Source organism: Diaporthe citri (genome assembly GCF_014595645.1).
Source record: "Diaporthe citri strain NFHF-8-4 chromosome Unknown scaffold_11, whole genome shotgun sequence".
NCBI classification, from domain to species: Eukaryota; Fungi; Ascomycota; class Sordariomycetes; order Diaporthales; family Diaporthaceae; genus Diaporthe; species Diaporthe citri.
In genome coordinates this window covers 1176469-1201226 of record NW_025064856.1, presented here as the reverse complement: position 1 = coordinate 1201226, position 24758 = coordinate 1176469, and the positions used below count along the sequence as shown (strand labels likewise).

Genomic DNA, 24758 nt, shown 5'->3' with positions numbered 1-24758 from the left:
AGGGGACAAGGGCTTCACACGGGCGGTAAACACTTTGATATCATGCGCGGGGCGCCCATTTAACGATCCCTTTGAGGATGGGAAGTTCGCGCTCCCAGCTGCCGGTTCGCACCCCACAAGCACAGTTTCAGTAGCCCGAATCAACATCAGTGGCGCCAAACAAGTGCATCAATCGGTGAGGAGTTGTGCTGCCGAAGAAGCAATTTGAACCTGCTCACTCCACCCCCAAAATCCCTTCGACTGTATCAGACGCGGTGTCTTGTCTTGTGTTTGAGATTCCCCGATCGTGGAAGATTCGACTCCACTGCCTCATCTGAGCAATAATTCAAGGGAATCCTGTGTACAGAAAACATACACTCAACATGGGTCCACCCAACTCAGGAGCAACAAACGGCGTCAACGGCGACTACGGTGTCCTGGAGTCAAGAGCGAACTCGAAGCCCACAAATAAGTTCGAGCCTCCACCTGGACCTCCGGCGCCACTGGCAACTGCAGAACACCACAAACCGCTTGGGGCTGACCGTGATGGCGTTACGGCCGCCTTCAAGCGGTTTGCTCAGTCCATCCATGCGTCTCAACGCCCCCTGCCCACGCAGCTTGGGGATGGGACGGGGAATACCAGAAGGAAGCAGACCGGCTTCAAGGTTGACTTGAAGCACCTTGGCAAGAAAGGTACGCAACTTTCGTCACCCATTGCGCATGCGAGACTGACCTGACTCCGGTAACAGATGTCAAGACGATCGTGGACCTCGTCAAGAGTAAGATCCACGGGACAGATCCACTTGATGACAAGACCATGCTCATGGAACGCATCATCATGATTGTCGCTGGGCTTCCTACCAGGTCGAGGACTCGGGTCTTGTTGACGAACCAGTTCATCGGCGAGCTCTGGTACAGCTTAGACCACCCTGTGCTCAATTACATCGGTGACAAGACCATGTATCGCGCCGCGGATGGCTCCAACAACAATCCTCTGTATCCGTCCATGGGCGCAGCGGGAACAACATACGCCCGCTCGGTCCGTCCTACAATCATGCCTCCTGGAGCCTTGCCTGACCCGGGGCTCGTTTACGACTCTGTTATGAGACGCTCGGAAACCGGTTACAAGAAGCATCCCAACAACGTCTCAAGCATTCTGTGGTATTGGGCCACTATCATCATCCATGACCTCTTCTGGACAGACTATCCCGATATGACCAAGTCCAAGACGTCTTCGTATCTGGACTTGTCGCCGCTGTATGGAAGCAACCAGAAAATGCAAGATACCATCCGCACCTTCCGCGACGGAATGCTCAAGCCCGACGCTTATGCCGACAAGCGGCTGAATGGCATGCCAGCTGGCGTCTCGGTCCTGCTCATCATGTTCAACCGGTTCCACAACCACGTCGCGAAGCACCTCGCACTCATCAACGAGGGCGGCCGCTTTGCGCCACCTACCAGCCCACGACCGGACACCTTAGACCCCCAGCCAGTCAACAATGACGAGAAGGCAGATGAGGCTTACAAAAAGAGCCAGGCCGCGTGGAAACAGTACGACGAGGACCTATTCCAGACGGCTCGCCTCGTCACCTCCGGTCTGTACATCAACATCACGCTGGTGGACTACGTGAGGAACATCGTCAACCTCAACCGCTGCGATACCACCTGGACGCTGGACCCGCGGCAAGATATGGGCCGGGATGCTGGCACGTCCAAGGGTGCCGAGGCAGGCACGGGCAACGTCGTCTCTGCCGAGTTCAACCTCTGCTACAGGTGGCACAGCTGTATATCTGAGAAGGACGACCGCTGGATCCAGGAGTTCTACGCCGACTTGTTCGGGAAACCTGCCAGTGAAGTCAACCACGTCGAAATGGTCAGGGGCTTCTCAAAGTTCGAGCGCAGCATCCCCGAGGACCCAGCGGAGAGGACATTCGGCAAGTACAAGCGTGACCCAACAACCGGCAGGTTCAAAGACGACGACCTCGTGGAGTGCATCACTTCGGCCATCGAGGACTGCGCGGGCGCGTTCGGCGCGCGCAACGTGCCCATCTCCATGCGGCCGGTGGAGATCCTGGGCATCCTGCAGGCGCGCAAGTGGCACGTCGCCGGCCTGAACGAGTTCCGCCGGCACTTCGGCCTCAAGCCCTACGAGACCTTCGAGGACCTCAACTCGGACCCGGAGGTGGCCAGCTCCCTGCGCCACCTGTACGAGCACCCTGACTTTGTCGAGCTGTACCCGGGCCTGGTCGCCGAGGAGGCCAAGCAGCCCCTGGTGCCCGGCGTGGGCATCGCCCCGACGTACACCATCTCGCGCGTGGTGCTGAGCGACGCCGTCTGCCTGGTGCGGGGCGACAGGCACTACACTACCGACTACAGCCCGCGGGCGCTGACGAGCTGGGGCTTCAACGAGGTGCAGTACGACCTCAACGTCAACCACGGCTGCGTCTTCTACAAGCTTTTCCTCCGGGCTTTCCCCAACCACTTCAAGCAGAACTCTGTCTATGCGCACTATCCAATGGTCATCCCGGCCGAGAACCACCGCATCCTGACGTCCCTCAGGCGCGCGGACCTGTTCACCTGGGACCGCCCAGTACACAGTCCCGTTCGTGTCGAAGTCGACTCAACTGATAGCTCCAGCCAGGTCAATCAGGCCTGGCGCGAAGGCATCAGTTCGCTGTTGGATAAGGACGCTATCCGCGTCACATCCAAGACTGGCGCACCCTCAACTAATGGGGAGAAACGAGGTGCGCAGAATACGTCAGGCGACGCGCTGCCGGAGGCGGCCAAGGTATTCTACAAGCAGACGACGGAGAGATTGCTCAAGGAGAAGAGCTACATGCTTGGCGGAAGCCGCATGGTTGACATCGTGCGAGACGTAGGCAATGTCGCAAATGTAAGTAGCCCGCCTGTCCATTTTGAAGAACGCCTGTTATTGACATCTTGCCCCAGGTACACTTCGCCTCACGCCTCCTCAACCTGCCTCTCAAGACCACCTCGAGTCCAAAGGGTATCTACACCGAAGAGGAGCTGTACTCCGTTCTAGCACTGATCTACATCACCCTCTTCCTGAATGAAGACGCCGTCAAGACCTTCCCCCTCAGGCAGGCGGCCAAGACCATAAGTGAGCAGCTGGGCAAGGCCATTGAGACCAACACCGGCACGGGCTCTCGCGGATTCAAGAGCTTCTTCGGTGAGGCAGGCCGAGTAGACCCAGTGCACACTCACGGTACAGGCTTGATCAAAGGCTGGGGCAAGGGCGGCTTGAGCGCGTCTGATATCGCCTTGGGTCACATCTTACCCACAGCCTCTCACATTGTCGCGATTCAGGGCTCGCTGGTAAGTAACTGCAATCTAAATTAGCCACTCGATCCTGAGCTGACTCGATGATAGTTTGCCCGAGCTGTGGACTTCTACCTCTCTCCCGCAGGCAGTGACCATCTTCCTGCAATTCGAGCCCTTGCCAGCCAAGCAAGCTCGGATGCGAACACCAGGGAGCTCCTGGGCTACGTCATGGAGGGCATCCGTATGTCGGGAAGTTCTTCTACCTCGGAGGACAGACTCGACTCCGAGGATTCCCTCAAGGTGACACCAACAAGGCCCTCGGAGGAACACGGCGACTACGGATTGGGCTCCAACCCTCACCTGTCGCGCGACGTGCACACCGCGGCCCTGACAGAGATGTTCCGCGCCGTGTTCAGCAAGAAGAACATCCGGCGCGCCCCGGGCCCACAGGGCGAGCTCAAGAAGGTCGCGCAGGCGGACGGGTCGTGGGCCTACCTGACCGAGGACTGGAGCAGCATCACGCCTCTGCCGACCTCGATGCGGTTGTGCTGGGACGAGGACTGAGTTGTTATTATTATTAGGGCCCTTGCCCGATAAGTGAACCCGGGTGCGACGTGCGCACGGCAGATCCCTTCGGATAGTGGACGAGAAGGTTACACTCAATTTCCGGCGAGGGGAACTATAGCAGTATTATCATTATTACTCTTCATGAATATCCAGCCCCCAACTATAAAAGAACGCGCGGAACCGTTCCTATTCCTTCTTCCTTCCCTTGCCCTGGGGCCCGTCTTATCACAGCAGCTGACAAATTTCCCGAGTGGTGGCCAATCCCTCGCACGCGTTGCTGCCGTAGCATTCGCTGGAGCTTCCTCCCCCCAGGCTCTGCCGTTGCGTTTCCGATTCAGGTTTCAGCTTCTTCCCAGCCTTATACGTGATGCGCCGTCGATCCCATTTTACAATTTCGTGACGGCATGATCCTCCCTGAATGCCGCGTCGCACCCGGTAGCGGGTCTCCCACAACACGAAAACTCTGTGCCTCACAAGCGCGTTTTTTCCTTCCCGGGCGTCGTGGTTTTTTCGTATCCCTCGGCAACGTACATTGCAAGTGTTGTAAGAGGATTGGTAGCCGCTGCACCCGGGCGCGAAAGTAGTGTAGACTAGACGTGCCGAGCTTGCGAACCAGTTGACAAGGATCCGGATGTGAGCCTATCCGGAAAGTTGCTGCAGTGCAACTGTACACGTCCCCCGGGTTCTTGGGCTGGACCGTATCTGGACCGTATCCAGCTGCCCTGGTAAGTTTACCCAGGCAACTATAATAACATATACATCTCGGCCGAGAGCTTGTTTGTGTGGTGGCCTGGGCGCTAGAGCAACCACCTACCACCACCACTACAACAACACGAAATGAAGGCACGTCCGCGTTGCAGCCTGCCAAGTGCTTGTCGTTCGCGCCGGCTGTTCCCGCGGCTTCTTGCGGAGTGAAAGGACGCATCATGAGCTGATCATGTCTTCCTCATAACTTGCTTTATCAACGATCACCCTTGTACGAAGCCGCATGCGCCTAACCTTCGTGCTGTTGGCTTCTCAACATTTCACGGCGTGCGCGATGAAGATCCCGAGAGAGAATATCAAGTCCACTGGACTCAGCGTGGTCTATGAGCCAGACAATCGCACCGATGTCAATCTCGAGTATGATTCCTTCTCCTCGGTCCGCTCACAGTCTTATCTGACCACAATCAGCATCATTCTCGTTCACGGCCTGGGAGGCCACCCAGTAAAGACATGGCTTCACACACCAGCAAACGAAGCCCCAGCCAAGAAGCCGTCATCAACAAACCTCGCCTCATCATCAGAGAACGAGCCCGTGCGAGCGCTATCGCTGAAACACCTCGCCTCCCCGAACCTCAAGAAGGGCAACACGCTCAAGAAGCCGCGGAACGGGGAAGCGCCCCCGCGGCTGCGCGTGTTCGGATCGCCGCTCCGCCCGCGGTCGGTTGACTTTTCGGACGGCACTAGGGGGTCGTCCGAGAATGTCACGGCCCAGAGGCCTGGCAGGACCCAGCGGCGGGGGTCCCGCCGCAACCGTCGCGCCGCCCCAGCGCCGCGGCAGAGCCCACCTGGGGGGTCGAGGCCCGCGCTGCGGAGATGGGCGGGCGATGACGAGGAGGCCGACGAGGCCTGTGACCTGGCGACCTTTTGGCCCTCTGACCTGCTTCCAGACTTGTGTTGCGACGCCAGGATATTCACCTGGGGGTTCCGCACGCGCACAGCCGACGGAATGCTCGTCCCGGGGCAGTTCGATATCTTCAGTCGGGGCAGGGAGCTGTTGAACGACGTGAATGATCTGATTGCCTCTTACGGGGAGCACGGTCAGAGCCGAGAGGTGGTCTTCGTAGCCCACAGCACGGGCGGGATAGTTATCAAAGAGGTTGATGAATCATTCCCTTGGGCACACTCTGCCCTGCTCACTTTTACTGACATGTGTAACAGATGCTCCGCCTCGCACACTCATACGAAGACACCCAGAACAGGCCGATGCTCGCATCGATAGCAGGCATTGTTTTCATCGGGTGTCCGCTGAGGGATTCGGCCAGCGGGACCATGGTGGAAGCCATGAGAAGCATGGCGGCCGCGGCGATAGGCGTGGATATGCATGACCATGTCCTCCAAGACCTCCTTGGCGGAGATACACCACTGGCTTACGAGGGCCGTGACGCTCTTGAGGCGATACGGCATGAGTATGGCTTCCCGGTAAAGACGTACCGAGAGACGATCATTATTCCACCGGCGGACGACACACTGTGGCCTTGGGTAGCTCTGGCGCTTCGTCGAGACTCGGGGTCCTTGGAGGGTGAGAAAGAGCAGTCGGAGTATATCGAGGCGGACCATCTCAACATGTGCAGATTTGCCTCGGCTGGGAATGCCGGATATCGCTCGATCGCCTCGTTCATTCTCAGGCTGGCGCACCATCGGTTGCTAAGGGTAAGAGGGTCACGATTTCTCCTCCGCGACACGAAATTGAGCTGCAAGGCGACTCACACTCACTTCCTACAGAAGCACCGCTTGACACCGGAAGAGGAGGCCAGCCTGCGATTCTTGGCAGTGCCTGAAAGCACAAGTCAGCCTCCCCAATCGTCGACGCCAACCATAATGTTTCCAGAGATGCCAACTCGTAAGGCACCACCTTGGCTGCTTAAGCATCCAGCCTTCAGGTCATGGTACCACCGCAACAACCCTCAAGACCGCCACAAACCCCTTTGGCTCCGCGGTCCAGCAGCGTGCGGCAAGTCGGAATTTCTGTCATCCCTGATCTCCCACATCTCGACCGAGTGGTCGCCTGCAACCAACAGCAGCGCCATTACCACCGTCATTGTAGAAGGCGAATCACTGCTCGAGTCCATAATCCAAAAATCAGACGGTGCACCGGGCCATAATTACGACAGCAGAGACACCAACCAGGACAAACAGTACACCACCACCACCACCACCACCACCACCACCCCTCCCGACCAGACGGGCAAAAGCAGTAATAGCAGCAGCAGCGCGCCCACGGGTGGCCCGACACATGAAACAGCATCCCCCCTGCGGACCATTCTCCAGCATCTGTGGGCGCACGACCCGCGGCTGCGGAACCTTGTGGGCGGGCTGGCCAAGGCATCATCCCTGCGAGCCAGGGAGGCAGATTCATGCGACCGGCCTGACAGGACGCAAAGTGACGCCGGGGCCCGGGAGCCACAGCCGCAACACCCCAAAGTCTATTCTCGGCGGCCGAACAGTGGCCCCGGCGGCGGTGGTGCTGCTACTAAAGGCGCTGCTCAGGGGCCGCGGCGCAAGGGGCAGCTGGCTGCTGACGTCGGCGGCAGCAAGGAGGCAGGCCGGACTGCCCGCGAACGCAACGACGGCGGCGAAGAGGACGATGCTATCGCAGATGACGACCGCCTGCGCAGCGGACACAGCAGCCAGCACCACTACCTGGACGGCGCGCGCCTCGTCTCGTTCTTTCTAGAGGACTACCTGCGACTCCAACTGCCACAGACCAGAGCACAGGCCAGGGAGGAGGGAAGCCGTGCGGCGGAAGTGAAAGTCAAACCCGAGGAGGAAGACAAGGGCAAGAAACCCAGCGCCGCCCGCCCCGAAGACACAAACTCAGCGGTCGTCGTCGAGACACCAGGTACGAGGCGCATCTTCGTCTTCGTCGACATCGCGCCCACGACAGCACCCGCCACCGCGCGCGACCTCCTCTGGTGCCTGGCCCAGCTCGCGCGCCGGAGCACACTGAGCATCTGCGTCGCGTCGCGGGAGCTCGACGGCCCCGGGATGGCGATCAAGCACGGGGACTCATACGCGGAATGGCTGCGCGGCCCACGCGGCGCGGCAGCGGCGATGGAGGATGTGCGCAACGAGGAGGAGGAGGAGGAGGGCGAGGAGGAGAGCACAATGCTGACGGTAGATGTTGCAACGTCCAACGCCGAGGACGTCGCGAGCTACATCGAGGCGGCCCTCCTCCCGGACATCGAGGACCGGGACGTCCTGGCGGCCAAGCTGGCGGAGCGGTCGCGCGGCGTCATGTTCTGGCTCGAGCACGCCGTCGCCATCGTCAACGACGCCAGCGAGGACGGCGTGTCGGGCGAGATCGTGTGCAGCATGCTGGACGACATCGCGCCCGAGGTCAGCCCACCCGCAGTGGTAGCAGGGGCAGGGACAGGCCCCATGCTGCAGGTCGCCTCGAGGAGCCGCAGCGGGTCGTCGTCGTCGGTCATGGCGGCGGCGAGGGCGCAGGATCCCGGCCAGGCGAGGCTGGACGATCTTTATACTTGGAAGCTGAGGCGGCTGAGCGTGGGCGAGGCGCGTGCTGCTCTGGTACTCATGCAGTGGGTCATGCTGGCACCCGAGGCGCTGAGGCTGAACGAGCTGCTGGTTGCGATACGGTTGACGATGCTTGTCTGGCCGCAGAACGGTAGGAATGCCGAGGAACAGGGAGGTGACTTGGGCGCGAGAGCACTCGACATTGAGCCGCCGATGAGCTTGCGAGATCTGCGACGAAGACCAGCCGGAGGAGCAGAGTACGTACCGGCCGACAACCCGTCGCAGTTCTGGCGGTGGGCACGGCGAATATCGCAAGGGCTGGTGAAATTGGATGGGGAGTCGAGGAGCACGACCAACAGCAGCAACAGCAAGGTCTCGTCCGAGCCACTCGGCCTCCAGCGCGTGGTGCCCGCCCACGAGTCGGTGCGACACTTCTTCCTCGAAGGAAGAGGTTTCCAGATCCTCACGCCGTTGCCATTACCGACGCAGTCCCCCAGCAGCAAGACAAAACAACCACCCCCAACAATAGAACAGCTCATCGACACGAGCTACTACGCCCTCCTGCACACATGCCTAGTCTACCTAAACATGACCGACTTCGACTCCCTAAGCCGCACCAGCAGCGCCAACAGCAACACGACCTCCGCCCACATCCGCACCCCGTCCGAGCCCCCCTCAGAGGCAGAGGAGGAATCCACCCGCCTCCACCGCTCCAACGCCGAGGCCCAGCGCGCCCTCGTGACATCCTCCTACCCCCTCCTGCGCTACACAGTAGACAACCTCCTCTTCCACCTCCTCCGCCCGAGGGCCCTGCGCTACTTCCCCCCGCAGGCCCGCCTCCTGCGCCTCCTCACCGCCGACGGCTGCCGCATCTGGCGCCGCTGGACCCGCCTCCTCGGCATCCCGGACACCACGGGAGCAGACGTGCCCGGCGCGGTGCTGGACAAGGCCCGCCAGCGCCCCAGCGCCGCCGTGCTGCTGCGGCCCGTCTACGGCGCCTCCTTCCGCCTCGAGAGGGTCCTGCGCCGCGCGTGCAAGACGGCGCGGGAGCAGGCCGTGCTCGCGGCGAGGGCGAGGGCCAGGTCGAGGCTGAGGTCGCAGCGGAGCGCGAGGAGTGTCAAGAGTGCCGCTGGGGACAAGGCGCCTCCTACGCCTAGGACGCCCACGCGGCCGCCGATGGTGCGGTCCGCGAGCGAGCAGAGTGTTGTGTTTGCGCTGGTGGGCGGAGGGGATGATATGCCCAAGGCACAGTGGTTAGTGCCCAAGAGCCCGCGGTCGCCGCGGCTGAGATCTGATTCCCTTGGGTCGATTGGGTCGTCGCCCATGTCCAACCCGGCGTCTCCTGGAGTGCTTCTTGGGATTCAAGAGGTTTGATTTTTGATTGCGGCACGGCGTCTGGGGGATCATGACGGGATGAATATCTTATATCCATGATGGACTGGTTACTTTTCGACTATAGAAGTTCGCCTAACAGAATGAATGCAGCGTGTCAGTGTGTGGCCTTCATGCGCGAATGGTTTCGCTCCGTGCTCCAAACAATTTTTCTTCATTGTAAGCCATGCATACGTTTTGGAAGTCTCACTCGGCTGTTCAGATGCAAATGAACACCTGAAGAATAACACAATTTGCATTGCGTTGGGTAAAGACATCTAGAGACCATTGTTGACATGGGTCCAGCATTTAAAAGTACACCCGCTTTTCCTGCTCAACATCATCTAGCCGACACATGCATCCCCCTACAGGAGGCTCTCACCCAGCGCACACCTGACCAAGCTGCATCCCGCGCGCACCGTCTCGCTAGCGCCAGGGTCATGCTCGCCGGCCACCAGGCTGGGGTTAACCTCCACCAGGTCCATGGCGATCAGGTTGCCCGTCTCGTGCACACACTCAGCGATGTAGTCACCCTCGCGCAGTGTCAGGCCGCCGCGGACGGGGGTGCCCGTGCTGGGAGCCCATTGAGGGTCGAGGGCGTCGACGTCAAAGCTGAGGTGGATGGGGGTATCGTTGCCAATGTGGGCGAGGGCCATCTCCATGACGCGGCCGATGCCATGTCTGGTTGGCAGGTGTTAGCTGTTGTTTTTCCGAAAATCAAAAGAGGGACTAACCTGTCAATGTCAAACATGCTGAACGCCTTGATGCCGTTCTCCCTCAGTATTCTCTTCTCGCCCGCGTCGACGTCCCGCAGGCCGATGTACACCAGTCCGCAGTGACAGGCGGTTTGACTCTTCCAGCCAGCCAAAGTACTCCTCCTTGTCCTCGTTTGCTAGCCCCGTTAGGAAGGCAACGGGCATGCCGTGGATATTACCAGATCCAGACGTCTCTGGGGTGTTGATATCTGCGTGGGCGTCCACCCAAATGACGGCGACCTCGCGGTTAAGTCTCTCGCGAATGGCTTTTGCGGTGCCGCCGACGGTACCGACGGCGATGGAGTGATCGCCGCCCAGGGTCAGCACGAGACGGCCCTGGCTAGCGTGGCTGTAGACCTGGTCTGCGATGCGGCGGGTGACAGCGGAGACGGCCTTGGGGTTCTTCATGCCGCGGTAAGGAGGGTCGTTGCCAGCCTGAGGCACCAGGTCGGTGTACAGGTGGACGGTGTCGTCGCCATGCAGCTTGTAGCCCAGCTCATCGCGCAGCTGGGTCAGCAGGCCAGACTCGATCAGGGCAGAGGGGGCAGCGTCAACACCTGGCTTGCACTGGGCGGGAAGTGGTGTTAGCTTTCATGTAAACCCTCCTGGAAACAGCTACCTTGCTATTTTAGGTTGGAATTGAGGGGTCCCGGACGTACCTGTCCACCGGAGAAGCCAACAGCTACCACACCCAAGTCCTCAGGGTTGGACAGGAACTTGGACTTGATCATGCTAGTGTTGAGACCCTTGTAGTGGTTGTAGTGACCGTAGGAGACGCTAGCCTTGCGCTTCTTGTTGGCGCTGCCGTTGCTGTCGCCAGCCGCGGTGGCAGTGCGGTCTTCGAGGGTTGGAGGGACCATGATGGATGGGTTGAGGGAATGGAAGGAGTGGTGGCCAGGTCCTTTATGGAGGTGTCTTTGTTTCTCTGAAGTGGTGGTGGTGACAACAGGAAGGATTGCAGTCTGGCTGATTACCTGACTGACTGTCGGCGCCGTTCGGCTTTGCGGGCCAGGGAAGGGAGGACGGGCAGCAGTAGCTCGAGAGAGAGAGTGACGTTGGAACGCTGCTAGGGCGCAACCTTGGGAGCTCGGGAGTGAGCACGAACGCTTGGCGGCAGGCACGGACGGCGGAGGTCAACGGCAAACGGGCTCGAGCTTGGAGCTGGAGCTGGAATTGAAGCTGGAGGCTTGCTTGTGAAGATCAGATGCCTGTCTCAGTTGCTTGATGCTGTGTGACGACGGCGAGTACTGCCGGTGAGGGTGTGGTGATCTGGACTGCGCGGATTATCGACAGGATATCAGATCTCAATTCGGTCGCACTGCACTGCACTGCACTCTGCCGCTCAAAAAGAGTCAATCAATGTCGTGTCCCAGCCGGTCTGAAAATGGCTCATCCAGGACGAGCAGGAAGAGGGTGTCGGCCATCCTTTAAATAGACCGACTTGAGGCCAGCCGGACGCTGCCAGCTCAACAACAGGAATGAGCATCGGCAGCGGAATGGGACGGGCGCGAGCGAGCGAAAGGGGCGCAGGACCAAGTGCGTGCAAGGAAGCAAAAAGGCCAGCTGACCGGCCGACCGCCTATCTGTCCCCTCCATGGCGCGCCATTTCGTAACAAATTGAGTAAGATCAAAGTCAGACCAAGAAGGGGGCCGTGATGATTTTTCTGGTGTTGTCCCCTAAGTGCAGGTATAGCCATCTCCTGCACTTAGGGGAAGTCGCATCCTGGGGCTGCCCTTGTCATTCTCCGTCATCGGGTCCCACCTGCTGCTCTCGGCTGCAGGGTCCACTCTTCCTTATCTCCCGTCTCCCGCTCCTTCCACCCTCATCGGGCAAGCGCCTTCCGAGCTCGTGAGCTTGTGAGAGCCGTATCCAGCCGCTTGTACGCTTAGAGACTACTTTGTCCCTGCCGCGCATTTCAACAACAAAACAAGACAACACAAGATGCGGTTTGAACATCATATTCTTAATTTTTGCCAGAAGAGGTTACTTTCTTGCTTATATGATAACGTGAATCACCGTATATCGACGCTAGATGTAAGATTTCATTGTTGACAGTCCACAAAGCTGCAACTCCCAGAAAATTGACCGGCAAATTATTTTACCGGCTTGTCCCCATGCCCCGGTGTCGCTGTGACAGTGTAACCATATAGACTGCAGGTGGATGGGCCTCAGATGACATGGAGACACAAGGCAGCACAGTACTGGTCTGCACCGTAATCGCCATCATACCCATCAGCCACCAACCCTCGCGCCCGACTAGACGCCCCAAGAGCTGACACGATGGAGTTACCAATCACATTCGTGTAGACCTCACTGGTCTCTCTTTCCGGTCCTCACTTCCCAATATGACCCCAATAATTGGACCAGTTCGGCGTGTCGAACGCTGAGGGTGGCATCCGACGGAAGGCAGTGCACGCCACTGTCCATAAGGCAAGCCGCGCAAGAGCAAACAATGGAAACGTGACCGCAAGGGTGTTCGTTTTGTTCAAATATACGATGAGGGATCCAAGAGGAAGAGCAGCCAACGCGCAGGACCGCCAAATCCACGACTCGGCCGCAGAGGGAAACGGGTACTGCCAGGCAGCCAAATGAACCCCCGTGACGATGACGAGGCTCAGAATCACCAGCCAAGAGATGCATCTGCTGACCAGCACTTGCAGGTTACAGGGACTGCTTTCTCTATCTCTTGTCACCCCCTCGAACCCCCTCAAGTCGACTTCGAACTCGTCCTCGATGTCCTGTGGGCAGCGGAACCAGGCCGCCATGGCGATGAGCCCGCAGCACGCGTACGCCATCGTCACGTCCTCCAGCAGCGTCACCCGGTACCCTCCTAACAATCGAGATGTGATGTTTGCGCTGAACCACAGGGCCTGCCCGCCGGCAATGAACTTCTCGAACCAGCTCTTCTTGCTTCTCTTGCCAATGTCGTCCTTTTGCGGGAGCATGTCGATGTGGATGCCAGCGCGATATTTTGGCTGGCCTGCCTCTGCCAGCTCCACCAGTCTATCGGCTGTGAGAAGGTTTCCAGTTGTTTTGTCCTTGACCCCGTTCTTGACGATTAGGAATGACTGCTCGAGAGCCCAAGAATCCCAGCCCCGAATACTCCGAAGACGCTTCTGGAGCCGCCTCGCCATGAGAAGCTGCTGTAATGCTCCGGCTGGCAGGGCCTCTGGCATGAAGAAGATACAAATACCCCACATCACCCTTGGAATGTTCTGGCGGTAGTCGTTATGGATTGTGGTCCAGACGACAAAGAATATGGTTGTTAAACAGCTCCAAATGATGCTGACCGTACCTCGGCCGCAGCTGGGTTCAGGAACGAACCCAACACTGTCCATGGTGGGGAAGCCCGATGATAGTGCCGGGGTTCGATAAAGGGCCAAGTTGGAATATTTAAGCTCGTTTTATTGGTATTGATGATGCAGGTACAGAGCAAGAGAAATTCCCTCGGTGACGAGTTCTAAGACAGACGGATCGCACCGCGCGCACGCTGACAATCTACGAGAACCATCTGGAGCAACCTCGCCATTTATAGCCCTAAATGAAGTACCAGCGAAAGCAAAAGCATAGCAACCAGAGTTCTCTTGACACGACTTCCACAGGCGATACGCATGGTCACATCCGGTTCACACGGGCGGGGCTCAGTTGTGAGCCCTCGAGGACATCCCTACCCCGATTGGGGGCCGTATGTGCACAACGAACCTATTTATGGGCCAGATATTTCAGCTTGGGTGTTACACATCGGCGAATGCAGGACGGCTCAATGTTTACGAAAGCTCATAGGCTGGCGATCAAAGTACTGTACCGCTCTTTATGGAGGCTGCCTAATGTAATGCCGCTGTCAAAGTATTGTGCTGATTCCCACTAATTCACAGCAGCCTGAACTCTAACATTATATTACCCCACAGTTGCTCTAGCTCCAACGACGACCTCTGAGAACTCGAGACTCGTCCAGCAAAAGGCGCCAAAATGGGCGACGATTTCATACCCGGAAACGTGAGTGTTTCTTGGTCGTGTTATTCTCTCTTCCATTATGCGTCCTACATTGACTAATCACACATGTTGGACCTAGACCATCGTGAGCATGGGTGTGTTGTTCCCAATGCAGCACCCGTATGCATTCGAGAAACCAGAGCCATTCATGCCTGAGCGCTGGCTCACCCAGGACGAGGAGGCACAGAAAAGACACGAGAAATTCTTCGTGCCATTTTCCAAGGGGGCTCGGAGCTGCCTTGGAATCAATTTGGCTCGGTGTGAAATGTGCCTTGCACTGGCCAGTCTATACCTCCGTTTTGATATCAGGTTAGACGGAGCGAAGGATAAGGACTTCGACTGGATTGACGTCGGCCTCGCTCTATTTAAGAGTCCTTTAAAATGCTATGTTCCTCCTGTTGTTGAGTAAATCAGGGCAGACGCACGATTCCCCTTCAGATACTTGTACTTCACATCACCTCCGAATGAATTCACAATCATCGTCAACCGACGTCTGCAACGTCTCTCCTTCGCTTGAGGGTGGCTGACTGGTTTCGAACCTGTTGATCTTCTGGATTCTCTTGAATCACCTTCCTCTCAGCCTTCTGCAAATCTCCACTCACAATGTCTCCTTTGGCCTCGGCAGCGTCCACGCTGTATCGAAGTCTGGCGGCCTCACACGACGAGTAGATGTGGCCTTGTTCAACTGCATGTGCCCAGAATTCATCCCAATTACCCACAGAGACGTCGCATCCTGAAACAGAGCACTTCTCATACTCATCGTGCATCACTGCCGACGGCCACTCTTCACTTTGTGGATTACAAACACCACAACGGCCCCTGCCAGGGTTATGCATCCACCATGAGCCTTCGCCACTTCCCTGTGAGCATCGGCCATAGTGCGCGTGCGCAAGAGCCGAGGCCGCTATGGCCGCTGGCCCATCTGGTCTCTCCCATTGGCCCGGGTTCAACAGTGAGGCAAGCCTTCCTTCCGCCTTCTGCACCATGAGAACCCACAGCGCTCGTAGCTCATAGAAATGAGAACGGATATAGGCCAACGCCATCATCGTGTTAACTAGGATCCACGTGGGTCCGTTGTCCTCGGTATCATCCGCAGCAGGTTCCTTCACGCGCCTCGCCAGCCAGCGCCTGAGCGACCCCCGGGTGCCGTGGCAAAAGTGTTGGGCCATGCAGCGTTCGGAGGTCTTGTCGAGCTGGAACAGACCGTCTGCGCGCTGGCATTGGACGAATACCTGCCATTCAATTTGGCGTGGACCAACAGTCGGCCCGAAAAAAGTCATTGGAGGACGATTGTCTATCTGACAATAGTTCAAGGAGGGGCCCGGGGTGATATCTGTGTTAGCTGGGTTGCAAATCTCGTGTTGGGGGGGTATACAATCGCATATAGCATCATCAGGATCGTAAAAGTCATAGACTTTGTCAAGCACACCAGGGGTTTGCAAGATCTCGTTGAACCGGATTTCATCGTCTTGCACTTCTTGAGTTGCTGCGGCAGCGCCCAGAGTCCCACCCTGTGCCGCAGGCGCGATGACAGGCCAGGGGGGATCATCCGCCGCTGATTGCCACGGACACATTTCTGTAACAGGCCACCAGGGGTAGCTTACGGCCCCGGACTTCGAGGCGCCTTTTTCCCCCGGTGTGCGCCTCAATGAGGGCTCGGTAGAAAAACATTGCATATCAAGCGTCTCTAGTCCTCCGGCCCAAGCTTGAGGTGTGGCGATCGCGCTGGCTTGGTGGATGCGTGGCACCAGTGGGCGTGCCAGTGGGCGTGCCAAGAGATCCAGCTCAGCCAAGGGCGCCTTGTACTGGCTGACCTCGACGTCCTCGTATTCTGCAGACTGCTGTAGATTGCTGACAGCGACAAAGGACGTCCATTTGCTAGAGATGGTGTACATTTGACTGAGCTGTTTGGCATTCTTGCGGATCTGATTCGGCGAGGCTGCCTCCGGCGTGTCTTGATATTCACAGTCTCGCACGGCGGCTTTGGCGGCAAGATATTGAATGGTGTTGTTGGACGTAGCCTTTGTCACTGTCAGAGTAGCCGTCTTGATCCCGCCGTACTGAGAGCTCGCAGTGATGATGACATGATCCGGAAGCTTACCGCTGGTATTATTGAGCAGAAAATAAACCGATTGTTGGTGAAAGTGATGTAACCTTGGGATTGTGCTTGGGGCTTGCACGAAAGAGGGATTTACGGCCCCAGAAATCCGATCCAGTGCCCCAGTGACAGTTCTTTCTGGGAAACTGTCCAAATCAAGCCTTTTCGGTCTCCATTGGTCACCAAAGCCAATCGAATAGGACCAGCTTTTTGGCATCAGAGCGCCCTTTAGCATGCGGATCACGGCTTCTTTCCATTTACCGTGCGCATCCGCAGAGAGGGCTTCCCCAAACCCACCACCGAAGAATCCAATACCTTGGATTAGCTGATGGCTGACTTGATTCCCAATCCCGAGGCTGAAGAAACGCAACTGGCTCCCTGCCTCCGACGTCTTCATGCGAACGAATTCGATGGTCTCCTCTGATTGCCAGATCTCGCCATCGGTCAGAAGTATAAGTTGTGTCGAAGAGACATCTGCTACTCGACGATCGTCGACAGCTTTCTTTAAGGCTTTGAGCACCTCTGTGCCCCCGAAATCTGCCTGGAACGTGGAAAGGTAGCGCAGAGCCTTCTCCAAAGTAGACTCATCATACTGCATAGAGCAAGGCCACAAGCTGGACACATCGCTACCGAAAGAGTAGAGGTTGAACTTGCACTTCGCAGGGATGCTCTTTAGAAACACAAAAAGCCCCTCCTTGAGCTGTTCCATCTTTAAGCCTTCCATTGAGCCTGAACGATCGGCAAGGAAGAGGATTTCCCCGTCGAATTCGTCCATGGACTCCTGCGGGTCTGAAAAGAGTTCACTGGGACGCACCGTCACCATCATAGCCGCAAGGTCGGAGCCGCTCGGTGGAGCCAGCAGAGCGCAAGACATCGGCAGGGACTCATAAGCGGAGGGGATGTACAGGATGAAGTCTCTGTCCATTGCGACTTGATTGTTCGCCGAGCGGACTGTGGCGTGCTTTGGATTAAGACCAGAATCTGCCTGACTCGGGAGCTCAGCGAGGGCTTCAAAGCTGGCCGCCTCAGGCACGTGGTTCAGCTTCCCATACTCGACTGAGATCCCATGGCCGCTGCGACAGATGATAGTTCCTGTGGGCCCTGGAGACGCGACACTGACAACGAGGGAGAAGCCAACCTCTTTAACACCCGAGTAGGTCGCATAGCCCGTCGGGGGCGTGCCGTATCTTGGCGCCAGGGAGGTCGGGATAGTTACAACAATTCCGTTGCCACTGAGATCAGCGTGGAGCTCCTCCACGTAAGTGATCAGAACCTTGACGCTCGTTCTGGGTTCAATGTTTCCAATGGTCGTCTGGAAGACGTCGGGCGCCATTTCTTCGACAAGAGCCGCAGCTTCCTGCTTCTTCACCGCTTTGTTGAACTCTTGTCTGGCCTCGTCCTTTGGCTTAACCATGCCTTCCAGCACCTTTTCGTCGCCCACTTCGCACCGGAATGCCGTGACGGCCGCGCCATCGTAGAGCGGAAAAGAATACCAGGCCTCAGGAATCAAAATATTTCCGTGGTTCGTGAAAGTCTGAACCAGTCTCGTCTTTGCGATGTTGAAATCCACCTGCATGTCGATGGATACGCCGAGCAGAGGTAGGCATAGCTCAAGTTGCGGCGCTTGTAGCGGCGGGAGATTTAGATGCGGGTCGACCGCCGTGAGGCTCCTTGTGTGACCAGTGTGATGAAGCTGGCTGACTTCGGCAGTCCGTTGTGTTACAGGGAAAGCGGGGTATTCTCGAATATAATTTTCCTCGTTGGTGAAAGAGTCAGCCAACATAGAGAAGTAGACTCCTGATGGGAGACGAGGTAGTGCCATACTCTTCATAAAGGGGAGGCCCGGCGCTGCGTTGCGCACTGTATGGGCCAGGAACCAGCGTGAAGCCAATATTATATATTGAGAAATTGTTGGGATGAGGCTCCGGTGACGATCCCTGGGGCTCATACGAACAGCTGAGACAAATCAGTCTCCTGTATGACTCTAAGTGAGGGGCTCTCGGTCCTTTTGCCGCAGGCTTAGATTCCAGACGCAGGCTCCGCCGCCAAGGTGAGACACAATCGGCATCTCTCAATGCCTCCCTGCAGGTTTGCCTTCCTGTCCACCTTTCTGATTGGTAACCTGACCCGGCCGGCGTACGTTAACATGTGGCTTAGCTGAATCGCCGGCCTGGAGAAAGCCTGATCGTCCGGCACCGGCACCTGCAGCTGAACGCAGTGCTTCATTTACATTAGGCACTCCCTTCAGATAAACTCCTTTATATATACATTTGTAAGCTGTTTACAATCCTTGCACGTCAAAGATTTCCCGGAGTCACATGTTGTGGAACTGTACAGAAAGTCTTGACTCTTTTGTGCGCTGACCAACCCCATTGCATCCTGTCTTCTTATTCCATTTTTCTTTTTAGTATCTTTTCTAGGACACAGCCACTATGTCACTGGCATCACCTTTATCAGTAGGGGACGCGATTCTGCTGGGCAAAATTGCTTACGAAGTGGGAAAGGCGTTCTCCTCGGGCGCCAAGTCGGCTCCCGCCGAATTTACAGAGGTTCAGAGCCTGCTTTTCTCTATGGGCGATGCACTTGATCTGGTCAGCAAGACCTTCAGGGGACGGACTGAACAGGACGTCCAAGAGGAGACAGCTGCCAAACTTGATGGGATCCTAGAAAACTCTCAGACCGTCTTGAAGTCACTGGAACATTTCGTCGACAAGTACTCCGTGCTAGAAGCCTCTCAGGCTTCGATTTCAGGAGCCAATAGTGCGAGGGTGTGGAAGAGGGAGATTTTAAAGAACTTCAAAAAGGTGGCATGGACAGCAGAGGGTGAGGGTATTGTCAAACTCAAGCAGACGCTGACCGCACATGTTCAAGCCCTAAACTTGGCAGTGGCCGCTATGAATGGGTAAGAACGCCAACACATCTGGCATTCTCATACGGATGGAATCAGAATTGACACAGGCCACAGAAAGAAACAGGCAATCATGCACGAAGATGTGTCTGACACACGAGAACATGCCCAGGATATGCGGATCAAGATTGATGAAATCCACGCGTGGTACGAAGAAAACCTCAAACTTAACCCACAGTCACATGATAGTCCTCGTCACAACAGGCGCTCGTCTCACGACGCTGGTAGCTTTGCGCTCTATGAGGAGCGCGGAAATGGTTCTGGGGCTCAGACCATTGTCTGTCCCCACGCTAGAATTGAAGAACTCTGGGCAGGTGATTCAGAGTCACAGACTGACACTTCAGAACGGAACATTTTCAAGTGCGGGTGCTCGTCGAGCGCCAGCTCTCACAATTTGCCGCACACCCGTGAGTTAGACGGGAGACGTGGATTCCATTGAATTCCAAAGCTAAACAATCTCAGTTCTGCCATTCAGTCTTTTCGTTCAGGTGATTGGCAAGCACAGCGGCATGCGGTGGCAAATCTACGTCCGGTCACTTGCTTCCAACACACCAGTCTCGCTTATTCTTCGAGACACCGAGTCAAGAGGTAGTTATCACTTTAAAGTCTGAAATGGGTTAACATGTTAACATGGTCGTTGCAGATATCTCGAAAATCTGGGCCTGGGTCGATCAGGCTGTTTTATATTCAGTGACAAATCACTCTAGCAATGGACTTCAGACGTCATTTGTGCAGGCAGATCAAGACACAATTTCCGTATTACGGATGAAAACGTGGGTCTCTTGGCATTATCTGTCGCGATCATTTCAAGAGGATGCTGAGCGTCAAACAGTAATTCAATCAAATACACTGCCAAATTGCTGAACGTGGTGTTCCGTACCACCAGCGGAGCCTTCACCGTTGGCCGCCTCAGTTCAATACAAGTTCTACAATATGGGACCACTTGGCATCCCGACCGCCTGGTTGAGCCGGCGCCTGCGCAGTTCCTTCCACAAGCACATGTCAACATGGTTCTGAACTGTCTGTCGGACGACCCTCAAGCACAGAAATGCTTCACAGTCAGAGGTAAACCATCAAATCAGCTGATTTTGATTGAAGCGGTCGAACTAATTAGATCTCGACTAGTGAACCAAGACACGAATGTCTCTGTAATGGAAAGCCCGAGATATGTCGCAATTGAAGATGCAATATGCTTTCAGGAGATCATAAACGCAGGGTCTCAGGGCTCTTCCCCTTCTGACCCAGTCGAATGCTCTAAGATCACGTTGGAATTCTCAGACTCAGCAGGTTTGCCTAATAGCCGCATCAAGTTATCACAGGACGGCCATAGACACTAATCTCTGTATCCAGACGCACAGGAATTTCTTGCCGATCTAAAAGACGCCAAGCAGAAGCTTCGGATGCAGTACCTGCAGCAAGTGAGATGGGGGGATAAGCTCATCGGCCAACTGTAAGTTCTCTTGTCTTGCCGAGATAGCTGCCTCTGTGGGCTTACGTACGAGCTATGATTTAGGGACCTGCCTGGCGAGCTTATAATTCGCAATCTTGTTTTACAGAGCGTCCAGCTCAAGGTCATCCTAGATCAGGTGACCGGTGTGTTTCGAATGGCACTCGTGCGCCGTGATCACTCGGCCTGTGTTACTTTCGAATGTAAGTCCATCGCTTGATTTGAATTTCTGCACATCCAACGACCTCATTTAGGAGGATTGAGCAGTATCTATCACCAAACATCACAAAAGCGGAGACAGCGGGGCTTTGATTATCTTGAATTTCCAACTTGGGCCAAACACTTTGAGAGATCATACTCAATATCTATTGTACATGCGTTCCTTTAGAACTGCCCCTGGTTACAGTCCGAGAATTCAATCCTAACTACCCTTTGATTTTGTCAGTACCACCGAATTTTCTTGACGACCTTGCAGCCGGCAAGGAGTCGGGGTATGAGGATCATCCTGCCTGGTTCATGGACATTGGCAAAGATCGAATTACTATCATCAAGCAAGAATCAGGCATGGATCCCCTTGTCGCGCTGTCTAAGGCCTGTAAGTATTTGACTATTATTGAGGAATGAAGAATAATGAGACCTGACAGCATGAGCATTAGTTCAGGACTCCAAGAAGGGGAAGAATGATCAAATTGAGATCGATGACATGCTGCCTGATTCAGATTAAACTGCTTGAATATCTGTCATACATACCACTTACCTAAAGGGCTTTTGAGTGTTCCCATTTGTTTGAGAAGGCCGGAGAGTATATCATGTTAACTCACGACAGAAAGAAGGATGTTTCTCCAAGATTGGTTTCGTGGCTGTGGTTTCAGACTGAAAGGGGGGTGAGAAGGTGGCTGCTCGTATTACTGAGTAGATCAGGTTATGGTGTAAGAAACGTAGTGGTTGAGGATTGTGGCTTTGTGTTAATGAGTAACACTGATGAAAATGGCATTCGTGCGATTTATAACCATACACCAGTTTCTTGAGCCCCTGTGGTGAACGGAGGACAGATGGAATCTCGGCTCTTGTCACACCCTTGGCTTGCTATATCAAGTTGGACCACAACATCCATCTCCCAGGGGTGTGTCTGGCGACTACCATTGGTGTTTATGGGAACCAACGGTCAAGTCCTCTTGTCAACACGCACACCAAATGGAGCTTTTAAACCAGTGGTCGCACTTTTCAGTTTTTCAGTTTTCCAGCGCCTCCCCTCCTTTTTTTTCACTGCGGTTCAAGGCTTACTGTGCGCTCACTCACGACTTCCTGCTGTCTACTGAAAAATAATTACCTCATTCGGCTACCGCGTCCTGTTTCTCAAGCACTTCATCCTCATAACCTTTCCATTATGACGTCTATCCCGCCCGAGAAGTCGCCCAAGCCAGGCCTGAACATCTATGGATGCCCTTCCTTGAATCCGGTGAAGTTGACCATCGCTGCGGAGGAGCTGAGGATGTTGCTATTTCATCCGCGCCCAGTAAGCTAGGCTCAAAGTCAGGCTAATTTCCGATACAGCGTTACTTACAACTTCATCAACATGGACATGGGCGCTGGAGAGCTCAGCGCTGAGTGGTTCAAAGCCATGAACCTCGACGGACGCGCGCCTGCGATCGTGCACGTCAAGGAGGACGGCACATCTGTGACAGTCTTTGAAAGCGCTTATGTGCCGGATGCCATCCGTCGCTGGATTTTCGTGATGTGGGCGCTCATAGGCTGGATTCCGGTACTAAACAATATCTCCTGGCCGAGTGGGAGACTCTCTATGGGAAACTGATCCGAGGGACCGCGGGGAATACCAGTAACAGGGTCAAGATGTGAGAGGTATATGTGAGGTTCAATGTCTCACATGAATTAGATAACCACCTAGCTCGGACCGGTGTTGTCAGACTTCAGTGAACCTCAGGCTTGAATGGGCACAATGTAGATTCTGAGGGGGATAGGGATGATTAAACCAGTCTAGTGTGAGCTTTATTTTTAAAGAATTGACAATAGGATGTATGCTATAATGTGGATAGACAGCTGCGCAGAATTGCAAGGTAACTTAAGGTACCAGGGCCTGCCCTCCCACGCGGCGAGAACAGCACCCAGTATCTTACGGATACGCTCCAGGGCACACTCTGAAGACTCAGACCTCAAGGCGTTGGTCACGTCAACAGTGGGACTTAGTAGACCACTCACTAAAGGCACGGTAGTCCATAATGTGGGTAGACAAGCCTGTACAACTGTTTCATTTGATATTGCAGTGGAATAGACGACTACATCACTTTGTTCTTGTAAGACTGCAATCCTATGTGACGGTATTCCCTCGTACAAGATGAGCCTTCGGTTGGAAAGACAAAGCGCTGGGCTTATCAATAAAACAGCGATTTTGTATTCTAATTATCACTGTATGAAGGGACTGGATGCATATTGCTTAAGAAGCATATGTGTACAGATTAAAAACGAGACCACGAGACCACTTTGTATTCTAAGAATGGTATTTATACATGTTATCGTACTGGCAGATTATTGACGAGGGCCGAAACCCTGTCCGTTGGATACATGAACCGTACGATACCCATTCACCTGGCCAAGCTCAAGCCTCTCGGTGCTTTCGGAAGATGCATCCCTTGAAGACTTTGCGTTGCTCTCAGGGCCATGCCAAACACGCCAGGACTTGGTTGCGATGATTGAGTTATCAATGTTGCCGTCAGTCATCGAGACCTGACTTGGCTTGGTTCCGTTCCGACTGCCGTTCCGACTGCTGATGAGGGAAGATATCTTCGACCAGCCATGCCAGTGCCTAATTGGATGAAACAATTTCGGCATCGTCGGCAAACATCCGCAGATGATGACACAAGCGGGCTCAACAACGGTGAAGATGACAGGTATACTCTCGTGATCTGTGCCGTCAGTGCTTTGGTTAGCCGTGGACCCCAGAATGCAATATCTATCGTCCGGGAAATGGACGGGAGTGGGATTGAAGTAACTGACATGTCATATCCACTGAACTCTGAAACTGATGCACAAAAGCCAAGCGAACAATAGCCACGATGAATGCCCTAGATTCTGTTAACATCAAGCAACCGAAGAGAACATCAAGAGATACTCATGCACGTACAATAGCCCGATTGTGAATATCAAGCTAAGACCCAGCCGCCGGCCGACTCCCAGTTTAAGCCTCCAGATTGATGGCTGGGGGAGGATAATAAGGAACAAGTCCGTCGTCGCGATGAGTGTGTTCATTGCGAGACTTGCTTCAGGTGGGTATACGCATTGGACTGGATAACCCCAGTTCGAGGAGAAGGGTGTACATTGAAGCGACACCATCAACATGCTAGCAACCCAGACGAGGATCACGTATGTTGCAAGGAAGTAAAAGCCCCATCGTAGGAAACGCTCGTGTGTCGTGAATATCCGCGTCAAGGTTGTCAGGGCGGAAAGTTTTGCAAATGTCTGGGTGGTGGGGTAAATGTAGGAAAAGGCCAGCGTCGTCTAATAGATTTCATCAGTGGGAAGCACATAAAAGAATTCTGGATCCACGAAAGAGCAGCAAAGACTGATCGTTGTGAAGATTTACGGCTGCACTTACCTTTCCCAAGGTGAGGATGGAGCCAGGATTCTCCATCAACCATGTCATATGATGTCCAATTCCGTTGTTCGCCACTAATCGATCAAGTCAATACTTCTGCCCATTCGGAGGACATTTCGAAATCATTCATCTTGCTCACGTACTTATACCAACACAGACTTGAATGCCAATCAACAGTACCTGCGATAAAGTTTAGTCATCGGCGCGTTGCTTTAATCCTGTGAGTGTCCGGAGGAAGTCATAGGGTCACTCACTGTGGCACAAATCGCTAGGTAGTCGTCGACCTTCACTCCCACTCGGGTAACAGTTCTCGAAAGAAGACGCAGCACAAGGCAAATGACCGTGAAGGCGCTGAAGAGGGACGAAACCCCAATGATCGTCCCGCTGAGACTCTCGTCTGGGTCCGGGCCCATGGTAGGGGGCGTTTGGGCGCTCATTGTTCCGCGGATATCGAAACGATCGGTACGTGGTGGAGAGAGACAAAAAGAAATTTTGGCCGTGGCAGAGC

The 24758-nt window shown here is 55.3% G+C and overlaps 9 protein-coding genes across 9 annotated transcripts; 5 read left to right on the top strand and 4 right to left on the bottom strand.

The window, feature by feature from the left end:
• Window positions 1-362: 362 nt before the first annotated feature.
• INS49_004130 (uncharacterized protein) lies at window positions 363-3825 on the top strand (the record flags this gene model as incomplete). Its single annotated transcript, XM_043164920.1, has 4 exons — window positions 363-672; window positions 729-2872; window positions 2929-3315; window positions 3370-3825. The coding sequence occupies 4 exons, from the start codon at window positions 363-365 to the stop codon at window positions 3823-3825; spliced, it is 3297 nt and encodes a 1098-aa protein (XP_043018570.1).
• Window positions 3826-4816: 991 nt separating this feature from the next.
• INS49_004129 (uncharacterized protein) lies at window positions 4817-9441 on the top strand (the record flags this gene model as incomplete). Its single annotated transcript, XM_043164919.1, has 3 exons — window positions 4817-5689; window positions 5752-6243; window positions 6316-9441. 3 exons carry the CDS (start codon window positions 4817-4819, stop codon window positions 9439-9441), a joined length of 4491 nt encoding a protein of 1496 aa, XP_043018569.1.
• Window positions 9442-9803: 362 nt separating this feature from the next.
• INS49_004128 (uncharacterized protein) lies at window positions 9804-11053 on the bottom strand (the record flags this gene model as incomplete). Its single annotated transcript, XM_043164918.1, has 4 exons — window positions 9804-10119; window positions 10173-10198; window positions 10263-10760; window positions 10853-11053. 4 exons carry the CDS (start codon window positions 11051-11053, stop codon window positions 9804-9806), a joined length of 1041 nt encoding a protein of 346 aa, XP_043018568.1.
• Window positions 11054-12426: 1373 nt separating this feature from the next.
• Window positions 12427-13394, bottom strand: INS49_004127 (uncharacterized protein; the record flags this gene model as incomplete). Its single annotated transcript, XM_043164917.1, has 2 exons — window positions 12427-12450; window positions 12843-13394. 2 exons carry the CDS (start codon window positions 13392-13394, stop codon window positions 12427-12429), a joined length of 576 nt encoding a protein of 191 aa, XP_043018567.1.
• Window positions 13395-14163: 769 nt separating this feature from the next.
• Window positions 14164-14596, top strand: INS49_004126 (uncharacterized protein; the record flags this gene model as incomplete). Its single annotated transcript, XM_043164916.1, has 2 exons — window positions 14164-14190; window positions 14267-14596. The coding sequence occupies 2 exons, from the start codon at window positions 14164-14166 to the stop codon at window positions 14594-14596; spliced, it is 357 nt and encodes a 118-aa protein (XP_043018566.1).
• Window positions 14597-14669: 73 nt separating this feature from the next.
• On the bottom strand, window positions 14670-17861 carry INS49_004125 (uncharacterized protein; the record flags this gene model as incomplete). The annotated part of the gene is made up of 3 exons (XM_043164915.1): window positions 14670-15401; window positions 15936-16216; window positions 16601-17861. 3 exons carry the CDS (start codon window positions 17859-17861, stop codon window positions 14670-14672), a joined length of 2274 nt encoding a protein of 757 aa, XP_043018565.1.
• Window positions 17862-18717: 856 nt separating this feature from the next.
• On the top strand, window positions 18718-21364 carry INS49_004124 (uncharacterized protein; the record flags this gene model as incomplete). Its single annotated transcript, XM_043164914.1, has 9 exons — window positions 18718-19187; window positions 19251-19450; window positions 19555-19600; window positions 20026-20258; window positions 20319-20480; window positions 20544-20643; window positions 20707-20843; window positions 21086-21235; window positions 21297-21364. The coding sequence occupies 9 exons, from the start codon at window positions 18718-18720 to the stop codon at window positions 21362-21364; spliced, it is 1566 nt and encodes a 521-aa protein (XP_043018564.1).
• Window positions 21365-22027: 663 nt separating this feature from the next.
• Window positions 22028-22481, top strand: INS49_004123 (uncharacterized protein; the record flags this gene model as incomplete). Its single annotated transcript, XM_043164913.1, has 3 exons — window positions 22028-22134; window positions 22195-22402; window positions 22479-22481. The coding sequence occupies 3 exons, from the start codon at window positions 22028-22030 to the stop codon at window positions 22479-22481; spliced, it is 318 nt and encodes a 105-aa protein (XP_043018563.1).
• Window positions 22482-23184: 703 nt separating this feature from the next.
• INS49_004122 (uncharacterized protein) lies at window positions 23185-24687 on the bottom strand (the record flags this gene model as incomplete). Its single annotated transcript, XM_043164912.1, has 6 exons — window positions 23185-23561; window positions 23653-23720; window positions 23780-24153; window positions 24251-24324; window positions 24394-24430; window positions 24505-24687. 6 exons carry the CDS (start codon window positions 24685-24687, stop codon window positions 23185-23187), a joined length of 1113 nt encoding a protein of 370 aa, XP_043018562.1.
• Window positions 24688-24758: the final 71 nt, after the last annotated feature.